Source organism: Antechinus flavipes, chromosome 4, assembly GCF_016432865.1.
Source record: "Antechinus flavipes isolate AdamAnt ecotype Samford, QLD, Australia chromosome 4, AdamAnt_v2, whole genome shotgun sequence".
NCBI lineage: Eukaryota > Metazoa > Chordata > Mammalia > Dasyuromorphia > Dasyuridae > Antechinus > Antechinus flavipes.
The window spans coordinates 338,330,555-338,347,751 of record NC_067401.1 but is presented as its reverse complement, the minus strand read 5'-3'; the positions used below and the strand labels follow the sequence as shown (position 1 = coordinate 338,347,751).

The window sequence follows — 17,197 nt, the reverse complement described above, 5'->3', positions numbered from 1 at the left end:
AACCCTCCTCCTTAAAACTTCCTACGCATTAAATCCAGTGGGTTTTTGTCAGTTTTCATCCTCCTTGACTTCTGCAGCATTTGATACAGGTGCTCTTTCTAAGTATTTTCTTATACTTTGACTTCAGAAAAATCATATTCTTATTTTCCACCTATCTCTTTAACCAATTCTAAAGATCTCTTTCTGGTCCCCTTAAAATAAGTATTCTCTAATATTCCCTTCCTTTTTCTTTCCTTTCTATATACTATCTCCCTCCATTCCAATCCAAAAACATTCATCAAATGTCTCATGTGAAAGGTATTCTTCAAAATGCTATAACTTCAGGGGGAAAAAAAAAGAAACAACCACTCCCCCTTCTTTTAGGAATTACATTTTTCTGGAGTGGAAATAGTGGGATAAAACATGTAAAGAGATCTGTTATACATACACACATATACAAACACACAATGATTTTAGGAGGAAATAATAGTAAAAGGCATAAGATGATACAAGAGCAGAATTTTGAAGGAACTCAGAGATTCAAAGTGATGAAGGTGTGCTAGGCATTTTATTCTACATATAATAGGGAGCCACTAGAGCTTACTGAACAAGGAATTTGAAGAAGATTAAATTTATGCTTTAAGAAAATTATTTTGGTATGGGTATAAAGGATAATTTGGGGAAGAGAAAGACTGATAGCCAAGAGTCCAATTAGGAAGATGTTGGAAGAATTCAAGATGGATAATAAATATTGATGTCCAGTGGTCATGTTAGTGGAGAAAAGTGGAGAGATGAGAGATTCTGAACAGGTAAAATAAATAAAGCTGGCAAATGATTGGACATAAGGATATAGGAGATGGAGAATTTAAGGATGACATCAATGATTAAAATCTACCTGATAGAAAGCTGGTAGTGACTTCAATACAACTAGATAAATTTTGAAGAAGTATGGGTTTGAGGAAAAAGATGAATTCTCTCTTGAATGCAGAGATTTATATTCCTGATGGACTTTCAAATGGATATTTTAAACACACTGTTGGTGATACAGGTATGGAGCTCAAGAAGCAATATGATATAGTGCTGAGAGTACTTAATTTTAGAGGCCAAGGACATGAGTTCAATTTCCAGCTCTTCCACTTGCATAAGTCATTTAATCTCTTGTCTACCTCAGCATCCTGTAATGTAAAATGGGGATAATAATAGTACCTACCTCATAAGGTTGTGGGGATCAAATGAGCTAATATTTATTATCTTAATACACATCTGGCACGTAAAAGGCACTTCATAAATGCCTATTTTCTTCCCATTCTCTAAATGTCAATTCCATCTTCTATAAAATGAGATGTTTGGAATAGATGGCCTCTCAAGTTCCCTTCAGGTTTAAATTTATGATTTTATCATGTTGAAAGAAACCAGAGTCAATTTTAAAAATCTGTTATCCACATGAAAATGATCATTGAACCATGTGAGCTGATGAGATTATCAATACAGAATGCTTTGACAGAGAAGAGAAGGCACAGGACAGAGCCTTGGGTGACAGGTATAACAATAATCAAAAATTTTTAAAAGACAAAGTAAACCGTAGTCAGGTGGCCATACCAATAATGAAAAGAAAAGGATGGACAGGAGAGACATTCTAGAGTTCTAATTAACAGGACTTGATGACTGATTTGATATGAGATGAGAGAAAGAGAAACGCCAACAATAATGGGAGATTAGGTAAATAGTGGTACCAGTCACAGAAGTAATGAAGTAAAAGAAGGAAACTTTTAATAAAAAGACTTTAAATATATATGTATATATATGTCTTTATATGTGTAGCCCACATTCAGCAATATCACTATTGTGTTTTGTTTTGCTGTTCTAATTATTGCTGCTACTGAAGCAATAATTGCTGCTGTTTTTTATATGAACAGATCTATTTTATTTCTGATTTTTTCTTTGAACGAGTGAGAAGGGTAACTGAGGTCACTACTCTTACCTTCCCACCAGGACAGAAATCCACATTTTATCAGGGCTATGCCCCAGACCAGTGGGGATCACTGCTCTCTCTCCTGCCCTCTCTGCAACTTCAATAGTGGTTCTGCTGAATCAAAGGGTAGGCACAGTTTGTCTGTTCATCATGGTTCCAAATTACTCTCCAGAATGAGTAGATCATTTCTCAACTCCATCAACAATGCATTAGTGTCCCAGAACAGAAAGCAGTTGCTGTTTACACTTACTCTGAGCCACCAAAACCCAAACAATGAGCAAGAGAGACTTGGAAGGGAGATGTTGAAGAATTTTGGGCAAAGGAATGTCCACTCCAGGGGTCCTCAAACTTTTTAAATAGGGGGCCAGTTCATTGTCCCTCAGACTGTTGGAGGGCCGGACTACAGTAAAAACAAAAACTTTGTTTTGTGGGCCTTTAAATAAGAAACTTCATAGCCCTGGGTGAGGGGGATAATCACCCTCAGCTGCCACATCTGGCCTGCAGGCCGTAGTTTGAGGACCCCTGACTCTTTTCCTTCTCCCCAGGGAGCTGGGGCCTTCTGGGGCCAGGCACTAGAGTCATAGCTTTCTGTCCCTTTCCTACCAGAGCTTGCAGGTTATAGAGTCAGGCCTTTCATTGGCTACAATACCCAAAGAGATCATTTTTTAAAAAAAGAAAGAAAAGGACCTACATTTACAAAAATATGACAGCTCTTTTCATGGCAGCAAAGAATTGAAGTAATACCCAGAAATTAGGGAATGGCTAAATGGTTGTGGTATATAAATATAATGGAATACTATTGTTCTATAAGAAATGATGAGTGGGAAGATTCAGAAAAACTTTAAAAGACTTACATGAACAGATGCTTAATGAAATGAGAAAAATCAGAACATTATACACAGCAATACCAACAATGTATGAGGATCAACTAGGATTGTCCTAGTATTTTTCAGCAATATAATGATCCAAGATGATTCAAAAAAACTCATGATGGAAAACCCTATCCACATCCAGAGAAAAAATAATGAGCTCTGAATGCAGATAGAAATGTACTATGTTCACTTTTTTGTGGTTTCTTCTTCCTCAACTGACTAATGTGGAAATATGTTTACATGATTGCATATATATAACCTATAACAGACTGCTTACTATCTTTGGAAAGAGGGATAAAGGGATAAAAAGTAGAAAGGGGGGAAATTGAAAATCAAAATCTTATAAAAATTTAAATTAGAAACCATCTTTACATGTCATTGAAAAAAATATTATTTGCAAAAAAAAAGATACTCTGAGGGAAAATGGTATATTGTTGTTAAATTTCTACTATTTAAATAATAAACTTCACAAGTAAGAAGTCCTGGGTTTAAAAAATAAAGAAATAAATAAATTCAAAACCTGTAATTTAAGAATCCCTTCCACTGATGGTGATTACAACCTAGATCTATACAATCTACAATCTATAGATCTATGAGAGTTGTTTGAAATTTTTAATGCTTCAATGATTTGCCAGTGGCTACAAAGTTAGAGGTGATATGTTGTAATGTATTTGCAATTAGAAGCAACTAGGCTAAAAATATTCCCTCTGACATCATGTGACCTTGGGCAAATTATAACTTTGTTGGGTTGGTCCCTTCATTTATAAAAAACAAAACAAAACAAAAACTTCACAGGGTTTCTGTGAGAATTCAATATATAATAAATATAAAGCATTTTATAAGCATTAATTGTGAGCTACTGTTATTATTATTGTTGTTGTCAAACATCACCTCCTCCAGGAAATTTCTTCTCTTTCTCTGTTCCTCATGACCATACCATTCTCAGATTTCACATGGTAGTTGACCAGAACCTGTTACACAAATAACTAGTTCAAAATAAATATATCTTTCCAATCCTTTTCCCCACTTTTAACATACACACTAACCTGAAAGCTCCATAAGGACAGGGACCATGTCCCTAAATGTTAGATCTCTCTCTAATTCCAGATATCTGCTCATAGCATGCATTTAGTAAATATTTGCAGAATTGAACCCAATTAAAAATGCAAGAAAACAAGTCGGTGTTCTAAGCATATCTGAATGACTGAAATTCAAATTTAACTAGGAAGCTAACAGCTGAAGGGCAAATCTTATTCCTGATGCCTTGTCTATGCAAATCATCCCAAGTGACAGATATACTTTTATTATAGGCACAAACAAGGTTGTCATATAGATTAGATGACATGTTCTTGAAATAGCCTAACTTCGGTCCCAAGTTTAAGCAAGAATGACTCCCTCTCTGTCTTTGCTTTCAATAGCACCCTCTCTTCAGTAAAAAGGACTTTTTTATTCCAGATAAGGCTAATTCTACTGACAAAACAGACAAGACAGCAGAAGCAAGAAGGGAAAAAAGGAGAGGCAGATACAGACATAGACAGAGAGACACAGACAGACACAAAGAGAAAGAGACAAAGAGTCACAGACAGATTCAAAGATACAAAGAATGGCCCTCTGATCAAAAAATATTTATTTCACTTGTAGTATTATCAGAGGTTTATTTCTTTGAATTTTAATAAATAAATATCCCTGAGAGAAGAAGCTCATGAATTAAACTGCTTGATGTGGGAAGAGAAAGAGAGGAAGAATAAGAAAGATCATGAGGATGCTGACAGCAGAAATAAGGAGGAAGGACAAAAGCAAAAAAAGAAGTTTTGTTGCAAAATGACAAACACCTGATGCTTAGTTCAATGCTCTACTAAATCATATATCTGGCTCTTCCCTTTCAAACTTTTCACATAACTGTACCTTTTTGAAACCCCTTCTAGACCAAAGAACCTAATATGCTTTCTCTCTTCCTTTGGATACTTTTTTATAGTGAATTTTTTTTCTTTTTTGGAGGCAATTGTATTTAAGTGACTTGCCCAGGTTCATACAGCTAATGTCTAAGGTCTTATTTGAACTCAGGTCCTCCTGACTCCAAGGCCAGCGCCTTGTGCCAACTAGTTACCCTTGGATATGAACTTTTAAAATATTTTATAACTATGTATTGAAATATATTTCAATATAATTAGTTTCTACTATAATTATATATATTTTGTTTAATGCAAGAATATCATTCTGAAAGAGTCCATTGAAAGGGTCTCCAAGACACAAAGCTGTTAAACACCCCTAATTACAAGAGCCCAAGATTTCAGATTCAAGTCTTAACTCTCTCGTTCCTATTACTTACATAATATTGAGAAAGTCAAAAGGTGGTCAGTGAATTTCTGATTACAAAATCAGAGTTCTTCCCTCTACTTCATACTGCTAACTAAGAGGCTTTTAATGTTAATCAATGGGAAAGTCCTTCATTTTACCATTTCTCCCCAACTTCTAAAGTCAGGCTTTAGAGTCTTCCATATATTACTGTCATCTTCATCAAAGACCTATTTAACCCTAAAACAGCATAACCAAAAGACAATTCCAAGCTCAGAGCAGTGGCAAAGTACTTCAAATGCTCAGAAAAGGAGTTGGTGATTTTACCAGAACTCCATTACAAATCCTACATTTTATTTCATGAAGTTTAATTATAATTTTTCCATTTGATTAATCCTGAGTGTCTAAAAAAAGAAAGCATTAAATTGAAAGAAACATTGTCTTTGCCCTCAAGGAACTTAAATCTAGTTCAGCTAGACAATAAAATGCAAATCAAATTCTTGTGCAGAGTATATCCACCATATGGACTGTTACATGGGGGGCATTTAAATTTAAAACCTATTCAACCTATTCAGTGAAGGTTTCTAGGAAGAAGGCTATTGTCTAGAGTGAAAAACTGAAAGAGTATACAGAGAAATGAAAATCAGTTTCACCAGAAGGAGACATGGATCTGGTTGATAAGCTAGTAAAAAGGAGAAATCAGAATCTTGATCTGAATGACATAAACTGACAGGACAAGAATAATCCAATTGAAACCAAAAAAAAAAAAAAAAATGTATGAAGTGCCTACTATGTCCTAGGCACTATGCTGAGTGTCAGGGATGTGATTAATAAAAAGGCAGTCCCTACCTTCAAGAAGCTTATAATCTACAAAGAGATAGAACACAGAAAAGAGACAGCAGAGAGGGGAAGTGTCACAAGGGAATAGATAACACAGATAGGAAGAGCATTTTATTCCATGGTGTTGAAACAAAGCAGGGTAGCAGATGCAAAGTGGAGTAGTAGCAGATGTAATAGTAGAAAATGATGACTGTAGAAGATAGAGGCTGAGAGAAGCAGGGAATACAAGATTGGGCTTCAGTGTAGGAAATCATACAACCACTGGGCAGTATTTTGCTACTCTCTCACTTTGACTTGGAGCCACAGAATTTCATCATAATCTAAAAATTCTTAACCTTTTTGTATCATGGACCTTTTTAGCAATCTGGTGAAACCTATGGATTCCCTTCTCAGAATAATATTTTTAAATGCATGATATTACAAAGGAAACAAATTGTAGTGAAATACCATTATTAAAATATTTTTTTAAAGTTCACAGACCCAGATTAAGAACCATTACACTCATTTTAGGTGTTACTATTGCCATATGAAAAGGTCATTTTACTTACAGAAGAAATAAATGTATATATTCTCTAAGTCATAGTAAGATGCCATAAGTAGCTGACTCTGAAATAATTCTTTTCTTGAGAGGAACAATCTTTTCTACAGGATTCTATCTGCCCTTGAGTTCTGTTAAAATAATCTTCAAAAACAATGGTTTATTCAATATCAATTTTTTTTGAATTTGTCTATAATACTAAGTATACTGATACTATTAGTGAGGTGTTCAGGCATTTTTTGGTGCAGACCTGTGATTTCAAACTTAAGGAATTTGCAGTGAGGGAAGACACTCCACCAATATATTTGGGGAAATGCCATGCTTTGTAGTCTTAAAGGATTGCCTTGGGCACCAAGAGGTTACTGCCAGAATATGGGCTATGGATTCTACTTAACATATTAAGTAGAATGTAGAATTAAATAGATTTTTTTGGTGAAAAGAGGCAGATGCAATCAAACCAAAATGTTCATATCTTCTTTTAACTTTCTGAACATTGGCCATTTTGGTCATATCTTTCTATCCACATTCATTCTGAGCATTTTGTGTACAGGAGGAAAAAAAAAATCAGTGAACCAGGCCACTAGTCAGATGAGAATCAAATATCATACCACATGCTAAACCTTCTGTTCCAAACACCCAACTAATCTTTCAACCCAAATTTTATTAAGGTACAGATGTATATGCCTTGCAAATAATACCTCCAACCTATTCAGTGACCAAAGCTTCACTCTATATCACTGAACCATAGAAGAAAGTCAATCATTCATTCTCTCCATCAACTGAATTCAATTCATTGAATATTTACTAAATGTCTCCTACATTAAGAGGTAGGTTACTTAGGGATAAAATAATGATTATTAACCCACTTCCTTCCCTCAAGCAATTTATAATACATTTACTATAGAAAAATCAATTGAAATCCATAAGGGGTAAAAATTCATCAAAGTCTGCAATATTAAAATACATTGACAATTCTTTTACTAACAAGATAAATAATAATAGAAATAGAATACATGTATTAAAAATACTCTTTTAGAAAGTCAGAAGTCCTAATATTTTAGACTATGTTTTTAAGTATGTTTGTCTATAGAAGAGATGAAATTAAACAATGGTACATAGTGATCTATATCTTACCTATTCTGAGCCTACCTACTCTAAGCCTAACTACTCAGACAAAAGTCACATCTACTATTGTGACTACAAAGACTGGAGATTACTGATGAGGGCAAGAAGCTTGGTGGATTAATTATTTCCATAGGGAAAAAAGGTCATGGAAATGGCTACAAAAGCCTGAAGATGCACACCAGATGTAGATAGTCTCCCCAACAATAATCACCAACTTACTTTTTTCCCCAACTCAGCTCAGTTGCCAAGGGGCTAAAAGTTAAAAGAGGTCATAAGAAAACATAGTTTCAAAACTATGGAGAAGACCATTGTCTGAGCTGCAAAAGAAAAAGTCTAAAATGCAATCAATAATTTGATTAAACAGAGAAATTATATTACAGAAGACTCTAAATAGGGAAGTACTTTTGATATGTTTTGTTTTGCCCTTTCAAATAATAACTAATTTCTATACCTAGATAACTTTTAAAATTCTTTATTATACTTCTTAAAACTTCAGAGAATATATTTATGAGAGGAAAAATCAGTTTTTAATCAACTCTCAATTCCCTATATTAGCAATAAACAAGAATTAAATGCATAAAGAGTCCAAGAATTAATAAGTAGCAAGTCATCCATTTAAATAAGACTTCTTAAGGAGGAAGTCCTCATCCAAGTATAAAAATGCAACAATGACAACATTCATCAGAATCACCTGGATTTCAACATGCAGGAAAAATGTCTATTCCAACTGCAGACATATCTCTTTTTATTGTGCTTCACTCTACTGAACTGTGCAGACACTGTCTTTTCACATATTGAAGAGTTGTGTCAATTCTGTATCAAGCAAGTCTATTGAACCCATTTTTCCAACAGCAGGTGCTTATATCATGTCTCAGTGTCACATTTTAGTAATTCAAACAATATTTCAAACTTTTTCATTATTATTATGTTTGTTATGATGATATGTAATCAGTGATCTGTGCCAATATAAAATGGCAAACTTAAATCAATAAATGTTATATGCATTCTGACTGTTCAGTGACTCCCATTCCCTGACTCTCTTTGAGACAAAATAATATTGAAATTAGACTGATTAATAACCTGTCAATGGCCTCACCTAAAAGGAAGAGTCCATCAATGCAATAAACGTCATTGTTGTCTTATTTTTTAAAATTGTAAGGTCAGATTAGAAGAACAAAGGATAGTCTACCTCTCAGATCTGTGGAGAAGGCAGGAATCTCTGGCCAAAGAGGAACTAGAGTACATTATGAAATGCAAAGTGGATAATTTTTGATCATATTAAGTTAGAGAAGCTTTATACAAACAAAACCAATGCAGACAAAATTAGAAGGGAAGCAGAAAACTGGGGGGGAAATTTTACATTCAAGGGTTCTGATAAAGGTCTCTTTTCTAAAAGATAAAGAGAATTAACTCAAATTCAAAAGAATATAAATCATTCTCCAATTAATGAATGGTCAAAGGATATGAACAGACAGTTTTCAGATGAAGAAATTAAAACCATTTCTAGTCATATGAAAAAATGCTCTAAATCACTATTGATGAGAGAAATGCAAATTAACACAAATTTGAGGTACCACTACACACATCTCAGATTGGTTAAGATGACAGGAAAAGATAATGATAAATGTTGGAGAGGATGTGGGAAAACTGGGACACTAATACATTGTTGGTGGAGTTGTATATTAATCTAATCCTTCTGGAGAATAATATGGAACTATGCCCAAAGCACTATCAAATTGTGCATACTCTTTGATCCAGTAGTGTCTTTATTGGGCCTATATCCCAAAAAGATTATAAAAAAGGGAAGAGGACCCACATGTGCAAAAATGTTTGTAGCACACCCAGCAAAAGAACTCTAGGAAATTTGTATGAACCACTACATAGAATTCCTTAATCCCTCTATTTTTGCCCACCTGCATTTTTTATTTCCTTCACAGGTGAATTGTACACTATTTCAAAGTCCGATTCTTTTTGTATAGCAAAATAACTGTATGGACATGTATACATATATTGTATTTAACATATACTTTAACATATTTAATATATATTGATCAATCTGCCATCTGGGGGAGAAGGGAGGGGAAAGGAGAGGAAAAATTGGAACAAAAGGTTTTGCAATTGTCAATGCTGAAAAATTACCCATGCATATATCTTGTAAATAAAAAGCTATTAATAATAAAAAAAATTTTTAATGTTTGTAGCAGCCCTATTTGTAGTGGCAAAGAACTGGAAACTGAGTGAATGCCCATAAGTTGGAGAATGGCTGAATAAGTTATGGTATATGAATGTAATGGATTATTGTTCTATAAGAAATGATCAGCAGGATGATTTCAGAAAGGCCTGGAGAGACTTACATGAACTGATGCTAAGTGAAGTGAGTAGAAACAAGAGAACACAGCAACAAAAAGATTATATGATGATCAATTCTGCTAGACATGGCTCTTTTTAACAATGAAGTGATTCAGGAATTCCAATAGATTTGTGATGGAGAGAGACATCTACACCCACAAAGAGAACTGTGGGGATTGAATGTGGATCACAACATGATATTTTCATATTTTTGTTGTTTTTTGCTTGCTTTTTGCTTTTATCATTTTTTCCCTTTTGATCTGATTTTTTTGTGCAGCATGATAATTGTGGGAATATATATTGCACATGTTTAACATTTATTGGATTACTTGCTGTCTAAAGAAGGGATGGGAAAGAAAGGGAGAAAAAATTTGGAATACAAGGTTTGGAAAGGGTGAATGCTAAAAACTAATTATGCACATATTTTGAAAATAAAAAGCTTTAAAAAAAAAAAAGAAATTGCAAGGTCAACCCAATCTTCAGCAACCAACACCCTAATCAGTCAGCAACCATCAACATTGAGGCAAGACCCTCCACTGGCAAAAGGATTATGATTCACTGATGGTTCAGATAATGATTAGCATTTTTCAGCAATAAAAGTATGTACTTTTTTAGGCATAATAGTATTGCATACTTAATAGACTATAGTATAGTTGTGAACCTAACTTTTATATGCATGGGAAACAAAAAAATTCTTGTGACTCACTTCATTGCAATAATCACCTTGTTGTGGTAATCTGGAAACAAACCTATCATCTCCAAGGTATGCTTATGTTAATATTAGTAGCCATTTTTGGTGACTTGAATCCATCTTTAAAGTTCTATAAGATCAACATATTGAAAAATTCTTAGATGGCCTGAATGTTAGATGGATCCCTTTGATATAAATTTACAGGGGAATATTTTGGTAATGTAAAAACAAAAAATATCAATTTTAATTTTTTTATTTAGTATCTTGAGATGATTAGGTTGGAAGCACATAGCAAATGTTAAGAAATAACTTTTTCCTCTTGTGGAGACAGCGCTGATACATTTTAAAAATGGTCAAAGAGAGAAAGAGGGAGAAAAGAAGAAAACAAAGGGATCTAGATTGTCCAGAGCCAAACTTTGTTTTTTTAAAAATTCACAAGTCTATCTATAGATAGATCTTTATTGGCATCTTGATAATAATTCCAAGTTATTAAAAACTGCTTTAAATTCAAAATTACACTTCCTGATAAGATTTTTAAAACTTGTGTTGTGGTAGCAAAGGTAGATGTTGCCATGATATAGGAGAGATTTGCAAATGTGTATGACCTCACCCAGAAGTCACTGGTACCATTATGTAATCCTTGTAAAACAGGATATAAAATAAAATCCTAAGTGCTTTTAAAACTAAGGTTAGAAAGAGATAAAAAGATATATCCAAAATGAACAGCTTTAAATATATAATGTTTTATAATCAAAAGTATATAATTAAGAATTTCTGATGCAAATTCATAAAGGAAATTAACAGAAGTTTTCTTTTGAGGAAACATAAGTGGTGAATAAGTTAAGTATTAAATCAATCAAAAATATTTATTAAGCACTTACTATGGACCGGGTACTTTGCTGAGAGCTAGGAATAGAAGTACAAAGAAACTTTCTATACTCAAGGAGCAAGGGGAGATGATTAACTACTCTCCTACCTACTCCCCTACACACACACACACACACACACACACACACACACTTTCCATATAAAAAGCCTCAAAATAAATTTACCATGTGATCAATTAGACACCTAGAAAATCATTCTAGATTTCTACAGCTCAGATTGCAGCCAAGATGATCTTCCAGAATATTTCTAATTTAGAAGGGGAAACGTGTTGAAAGAAACAAAATCTCCCATGCTCTGTCTTAGGTTTTTTTTTTTTTGTTTGTTTTTTTGTTTTTAAGGGTAATTGCATTCCCCTTTTTGAAAAGTGTGAACAAGTTATGGTGACTTTCAAAAGGTCCATGTCAAGTCCACTGTGAGTTCTCATAGTGTGGATTCACCATAATTTACCCCCAATTCAATAGATAATCTAGACCTTTTGGCTTGCTACCCTATTTAAAACTTTGATGTTGCCCTTTTTCAAACTAGCTTTTTATCTAAATTATTATATTTCTTGTAAATATCTGCTTTGTTGTTGAGTCCCTTTCAATTCGGTCAGATTCTTCATGATCCCACGGGGTTTTGTTTTGGTTTTTTTTGGCAAAGATACTTTGCCTTTTCCTTCTTTGCTTCACTTTACAGATGAGGAAATGGAGGCAGATAAGGTGAAGTGACTTGCCCACAGTCACCCAGATAGTAAAATCCTATGGTCAAATTTGAATTCCTGGCTCCAGGACCAGCACTTTTACACTATGGTGTCACCTAACTGTCCTAAATATCTGTAGTCATCTTCGATTTTAAAGTATCATGTAATACTAATGCTAAAAAGGTCTTTGGAGATCTAGTCCAATCCCTTTCTTTTACATAGGAGGAAACTGAGTGAAGGAGGGTAGAACACTGGCTCTGGAGTTAGAGACCCTGGATTCAAATCCCACCTCTACAAGGTTTATATGACATTCTATAAATTGTTTTTCTCTCTGGGCCTCAGTTTCCTCACTGTAAAATTACAAAGTTCTAATAGATAAGGACATCTATGTAGCACAGTAGACAGAGTGCTGCCTTGGAGTCAGAAAGATTCATCTTACTACGTTCAAATCCAGCCTCAGACACTTAGTAACTATGTAATCCTGGACAAATCACTTTACTCTGTTTGCCTCAGTTTTCTCATCTGTAAAATGAATTGGAGAAAGACTGAAAACCATTCCACTATCATTACAAGAAAATCCCAAGTGGAGTCACAGAGAATCAAACATAACTTAAAACTACTGAACAAGTACTCTTAGATAGCCTCTAAGTTCCACTCTAGCACTAGATCCTATAAGCATATAAGACTCAGAGAGGTTGCATTTCTTGCCCCCTACAATACCTCTAATTAATGGCAGGACTAGGATCATTAGTCAGGTGTCTTTAAGCAGCCCACTCTACCATAATGATTCTTAAAAGGGTGAAAATTCATTATTTTTATGTTCTGAACCAATGTATCACTTCTTGGTTTCTCATATATAAGGACTAATAATTGTAGCTATTTAAGAAAGGAGAGCCTCCCACAAAGGCATATCCAAAGTTAGAACTCATTCAGAACTAAATAGTCTCCAAAATCTATGGAAGAAGTCAACACTTTTCCCCCTGTTTAATCAGCTACCATGTGTAGGTTAGCATGTTAATTTCTTTCTAACAAATTTAAACTGTTACATATGTGAATTAACTGCTTCCAAATTACTAACAACCCTCTCCAGTGTCTATGTTCTTTCAAGCTAAAAATGAAAGAACAAACATCCTTGAGAGAGATACTTGGTGTGTTTCTCTGCCATATAGACAAATCTGTATGCAGAAGTCTGAAAGACCAGTGGATTTTATTGTATTTGTTAAACAATTATCATTTTAATGTTACTTCTTTCAACCTCCCTTGCTTGCTACACAGATTAATGGTCTACAATCATAAAAAGAAATTATCAGTGAAAATACTCAAGGTCATTCTCACCCTTAAAATAGTTGTATGAGCTTTATGTTCAATGTAGTGAAAATCAAGCTCTTGTTTTCCCAATTATTTTGAGAAATCTTGTAATACATTATCTGCCAACCTGATGAAGAGTTGAAGGAACTCGTATTTTCTCAAGCTATATCCAATTAGCCTCCAGTAAAATGAGCAATACTAAAAGCATTTGTTAGTTCCAACAACTGTTTTTCTATTACCTCAACTATTATCCAAACCAAAATGTGGCATAAAGGCTAATGTCTAATTGAATTGGATTCTATGAAAGCAAGACTGAACATAAGCACCTGACAGTATAAACAGTGCAATCTCAGTCATCTACTTTGTTTCTTCTTTAAAGAGTGTTAACAATTGAGAATGAAATACCACAGCGTTTCCTCTTTTTGTCAGTTTCCCTTCTCAAATTGATTGCATAATTGAAAATTAACAAGTATGATTAGTCACAAGTCAGAGTTATTGTATCATAATCACTCATCATTAGTCCATAAGACTTGTCTCTGTGTGCAATGAGAATATTAAAGAAATGAGAAAATAAACACTTATAAAACTCCAAAACATGTTAAAATATAGGGAAAATCCCTTTTAGCAGAGTTTTAAAGTCAAGTTCTTTATACCCTGCTCACACTTATAACCTCTGCACAAAATAAATGACAGATTTATAGACAGAAACCTAATTCCAGATTAAAGGACATGTTCTCAATTATTAATCACCTTCACACTTACCACACCTTTCAAATCTCACTCACTTTAGAGAAGATATTTCCATTTAAAATTACTGTTAAAGCATTCCTTTAAAAGAATGGCCCCTGGGATACATTAGAGTATTTTAGGAAGGTCATATATCCGACAGATATATTTCAGCCTCTCATTAAACGTTTTCTCTTCAAAAATCTCCCTTATAATAGTCAGTCTGGTATAGTTTTGTTTTTGTTTTTCACACACACACACACACACACACACACACACAAAATCGGTTCTTTATCTGTTAAAAGGCAAAATGAAGAGTGGGGGAAGGGTGAGGAGAGGCAGAGACTAATAGTTATCTTCCTGAATAGAGTAATAAGATCCTAATCTTATTCACAAGAATGATCTTTCCCTCTGCGAGTCTTTAGGGGTTCGCTATAATTGAAAATCGTCCTTTGACGTTTTGACGATTTTTAAAGAGAAATATAATTCTTTTTCTCCCCAACAAAGCCACTAACTGTGTGCCATTTCAATACTGAACTGGAGGAGGGTGAACTATAGAGGTAGGTAAGAAAATTGACTAGAAATAGGAGGGTTTTGGTTTCCAAATTCCAGAAAAGAATTTTAGGCTGGTCATATTTTTGACAAATGTCTGCATATAAGTGCTTCCTAAACGCATATATTCTCATCTCTCTCTCTCTCTCTCTCTCTCTCTCTCTCTCTCTCTCTCTCTCTCTCTCTCTCAATGAAGGGCATGTCTCTTGTCATTTAAGTGCTCCATCATCAGCTGTTATTTCCTTAATCACTAATTCCTAAGGCATAGGCTCCTTATAGCTTCTGGATTCCAGACTGCAGCTACAGAAGAGATCGAGGGAGGTGCCCCTTCATATAACAGCCCGAGTGAGACTGTGCCCTTTACCGTACTCATTCCTCACTGCAGATTTAGGCGATCCTATATCTTGCTCTGATTCCATAGAGTAGCTAAACTGGGGACTGGTGAAGAGAGAAGGGGACATCCCTCCCTACAGCTCTGGTCCCGGGTTGAAGGCATTGCAAGGTAAAACAAATGCGCCTAACAGTGTTCGTTTCTTAATAGTCATCCAAATGGATGATGGATAGATGGATATAGAACTAACCCAACTCCCTCATTCCATAAAATAGGAAACTGAAGCCAAAGGAGATTATAAGACTTGCCGAAAGTCCCACAGGTAGTAGTGGTCGAGGCAAAATGTGAACGAACCCCCGTTCTGACTCCAGAGTCGGTGTTCTTTGCAATGTGTTGCCCTAGGGGGAAGGGCAGAGTAGAACTGGTTTTATGGTTTGCCTTCCAAAAAGGCAATAGAATGAAAAGGAACGAATGAGAAGGGAAGAGCCTTCCTAGCCCTAACGGTTCCCTTTCCTCACTTCGTTCCCCCCACCCCCCCACCTCGGGGCAGATAGGATACCTCGCAGCCGTACAGCTGCCCCAGCTGTTCCACGATCCACTCTTCCAAAACTAGCCTTTTCCGCAGTTCCTTCCGATCGTATTTCACGGTCACTTTCCCCTGCTGATGGCGCCGCTGCTGCTGAACCTGCCCCGCCACAGCAGGCACAACTGTCGGAGCAGAATCTTCCCGGGAGGACCCAGACCCTGTGCTGGAGCCCGAACCAGCGCTGGAGCTGGAGCTGGAGCCCGATCCGCCGCCTGCGCCAGCCCGCGGACTCTGGAAGAAAACCCGACTGCCCCCGCCCCCCGCGCCACTGGCCGGCTCGCTGCTGCCGGTAGCCACGGACATGGTCCTAGCCTGCAGCTCTCTGGCTGCCGAAAACGAGCGGGCAGGCGGGAGAGCGAGCTCCGGCTTTGATCCCGTGAAGATGGGGAGCGGCTCCTGTTAGGCTCTGATCCCGGGGAGAAGGGGGCGGGGGTACAGCAAAGGGGAGGTAGGCAGCTGCTCCGGTCCTCCTCTGGGCAGGGTTGGCTATTGAACCCACGTCGAGGCAGCCACCTCAGGAGGAACCGCTGCAAGCCAAGGTCTCGCCTCTAGCACCTGCTCGACTGTTCTCTAGGCGCACACCCTGCCGGCTTGTCTGGGAAGTTAGAGAAGAGGAGGAGGAGAAGGGAAAGAGGGAGGGAGGCAAGAAGGAGGCGGGGACCAGAGCCTTAAAGAAGCAGCCCAGGACCCTCTCCACCCAGCAGCCCTCAGCCCTAGCCCCGGGATGTGGAAGGAGCGCGCTCCAGAGGCCAGCGGTGGAGAGGAAGGCCAAGGGCCTGGGGATGCCCAAGTAAAGGTTTGAGAGAGGAGGGAGGGCGTAAGTGCAGCGCTCACGTGTGTGTGTGTGTGTGTGTGTGTGTGTGTGTGTGTGTGTGTGTGTAAGTGTAGGGCTCACGTGTGTGTGTGTGTGTGTGTGTGTGTGTGTGTGCGCGCGCGCGCGCGTGGTTTAAGTGCAGGGTTCACGTGGATGCGTATTCGCCTGCTAAAGGTGTATGTATTGGGGCTTATCCCTGGGAAGGTGAGGGGCTATTACTGATTTGCTCTAAGGAGCCTTGCAGAGCTTTCCTTGCTTTTCCCTCACCCCACAAAGAAACGAACTCAATATTTCCTAGGACAGCCCCCCACGAAGTCCACACCCTCCCTCCAGCTCCTCCCGAAGCAGTTTCAGGAAGGAGTACCGGCCCGGAGTGAGCGCCTGCTGATTCCTCTAGCTCGAAGCCTCTAGTCTCGGCTGTTCGGTCCTGCAAAGGGGACGGAGCTGACTAGGATGTGCAAATGGTAAATTAATGCTCCGAGAAGATTTCTGGCTTGAGATTCGCCTACCCTGATTTTTCCCAAATTGATTTAGATGGCGTCAATACCCTTCCTCCTCCCACCAATCCCTCCCCCTCCCTCAGCCAAACCCCTACCAGCCAAACTCGGGCTTCTGCACTGGAAGTGTGTCTGTGGAGCCACTCCCTTTC

At 36.9% G+C, this 17,197-nt stretch overlaps 1 protein-coding gene across 1 annotated transcript in view; it reads right to left on the bottom strand.

The window, feature by feature from the left end:
• Positions 1 to 16,528, bottom strand: part of PPP1R14C (protein phosphatase 1 regulatory inhibitor subunit 14C) — a 111,605-nt gene extending 95,077 nt beyond the window's left edge. The window contains exon 1 of the mRNA XM_051997933.1: positions 15,708 to 16,528. Within this exon, the coding sequence (XP_051853893.1) occupies positions 15,708 to 16,037 (330 nt within the window). The 5' untranslated portion in view covers positions 16,038 to 16,528. The remainder of the gene's footprint in view (positions 1 to 15,707) is intronic.
• Positions 16,529 to 17,197: the final 669 nt, after the last annotated feature.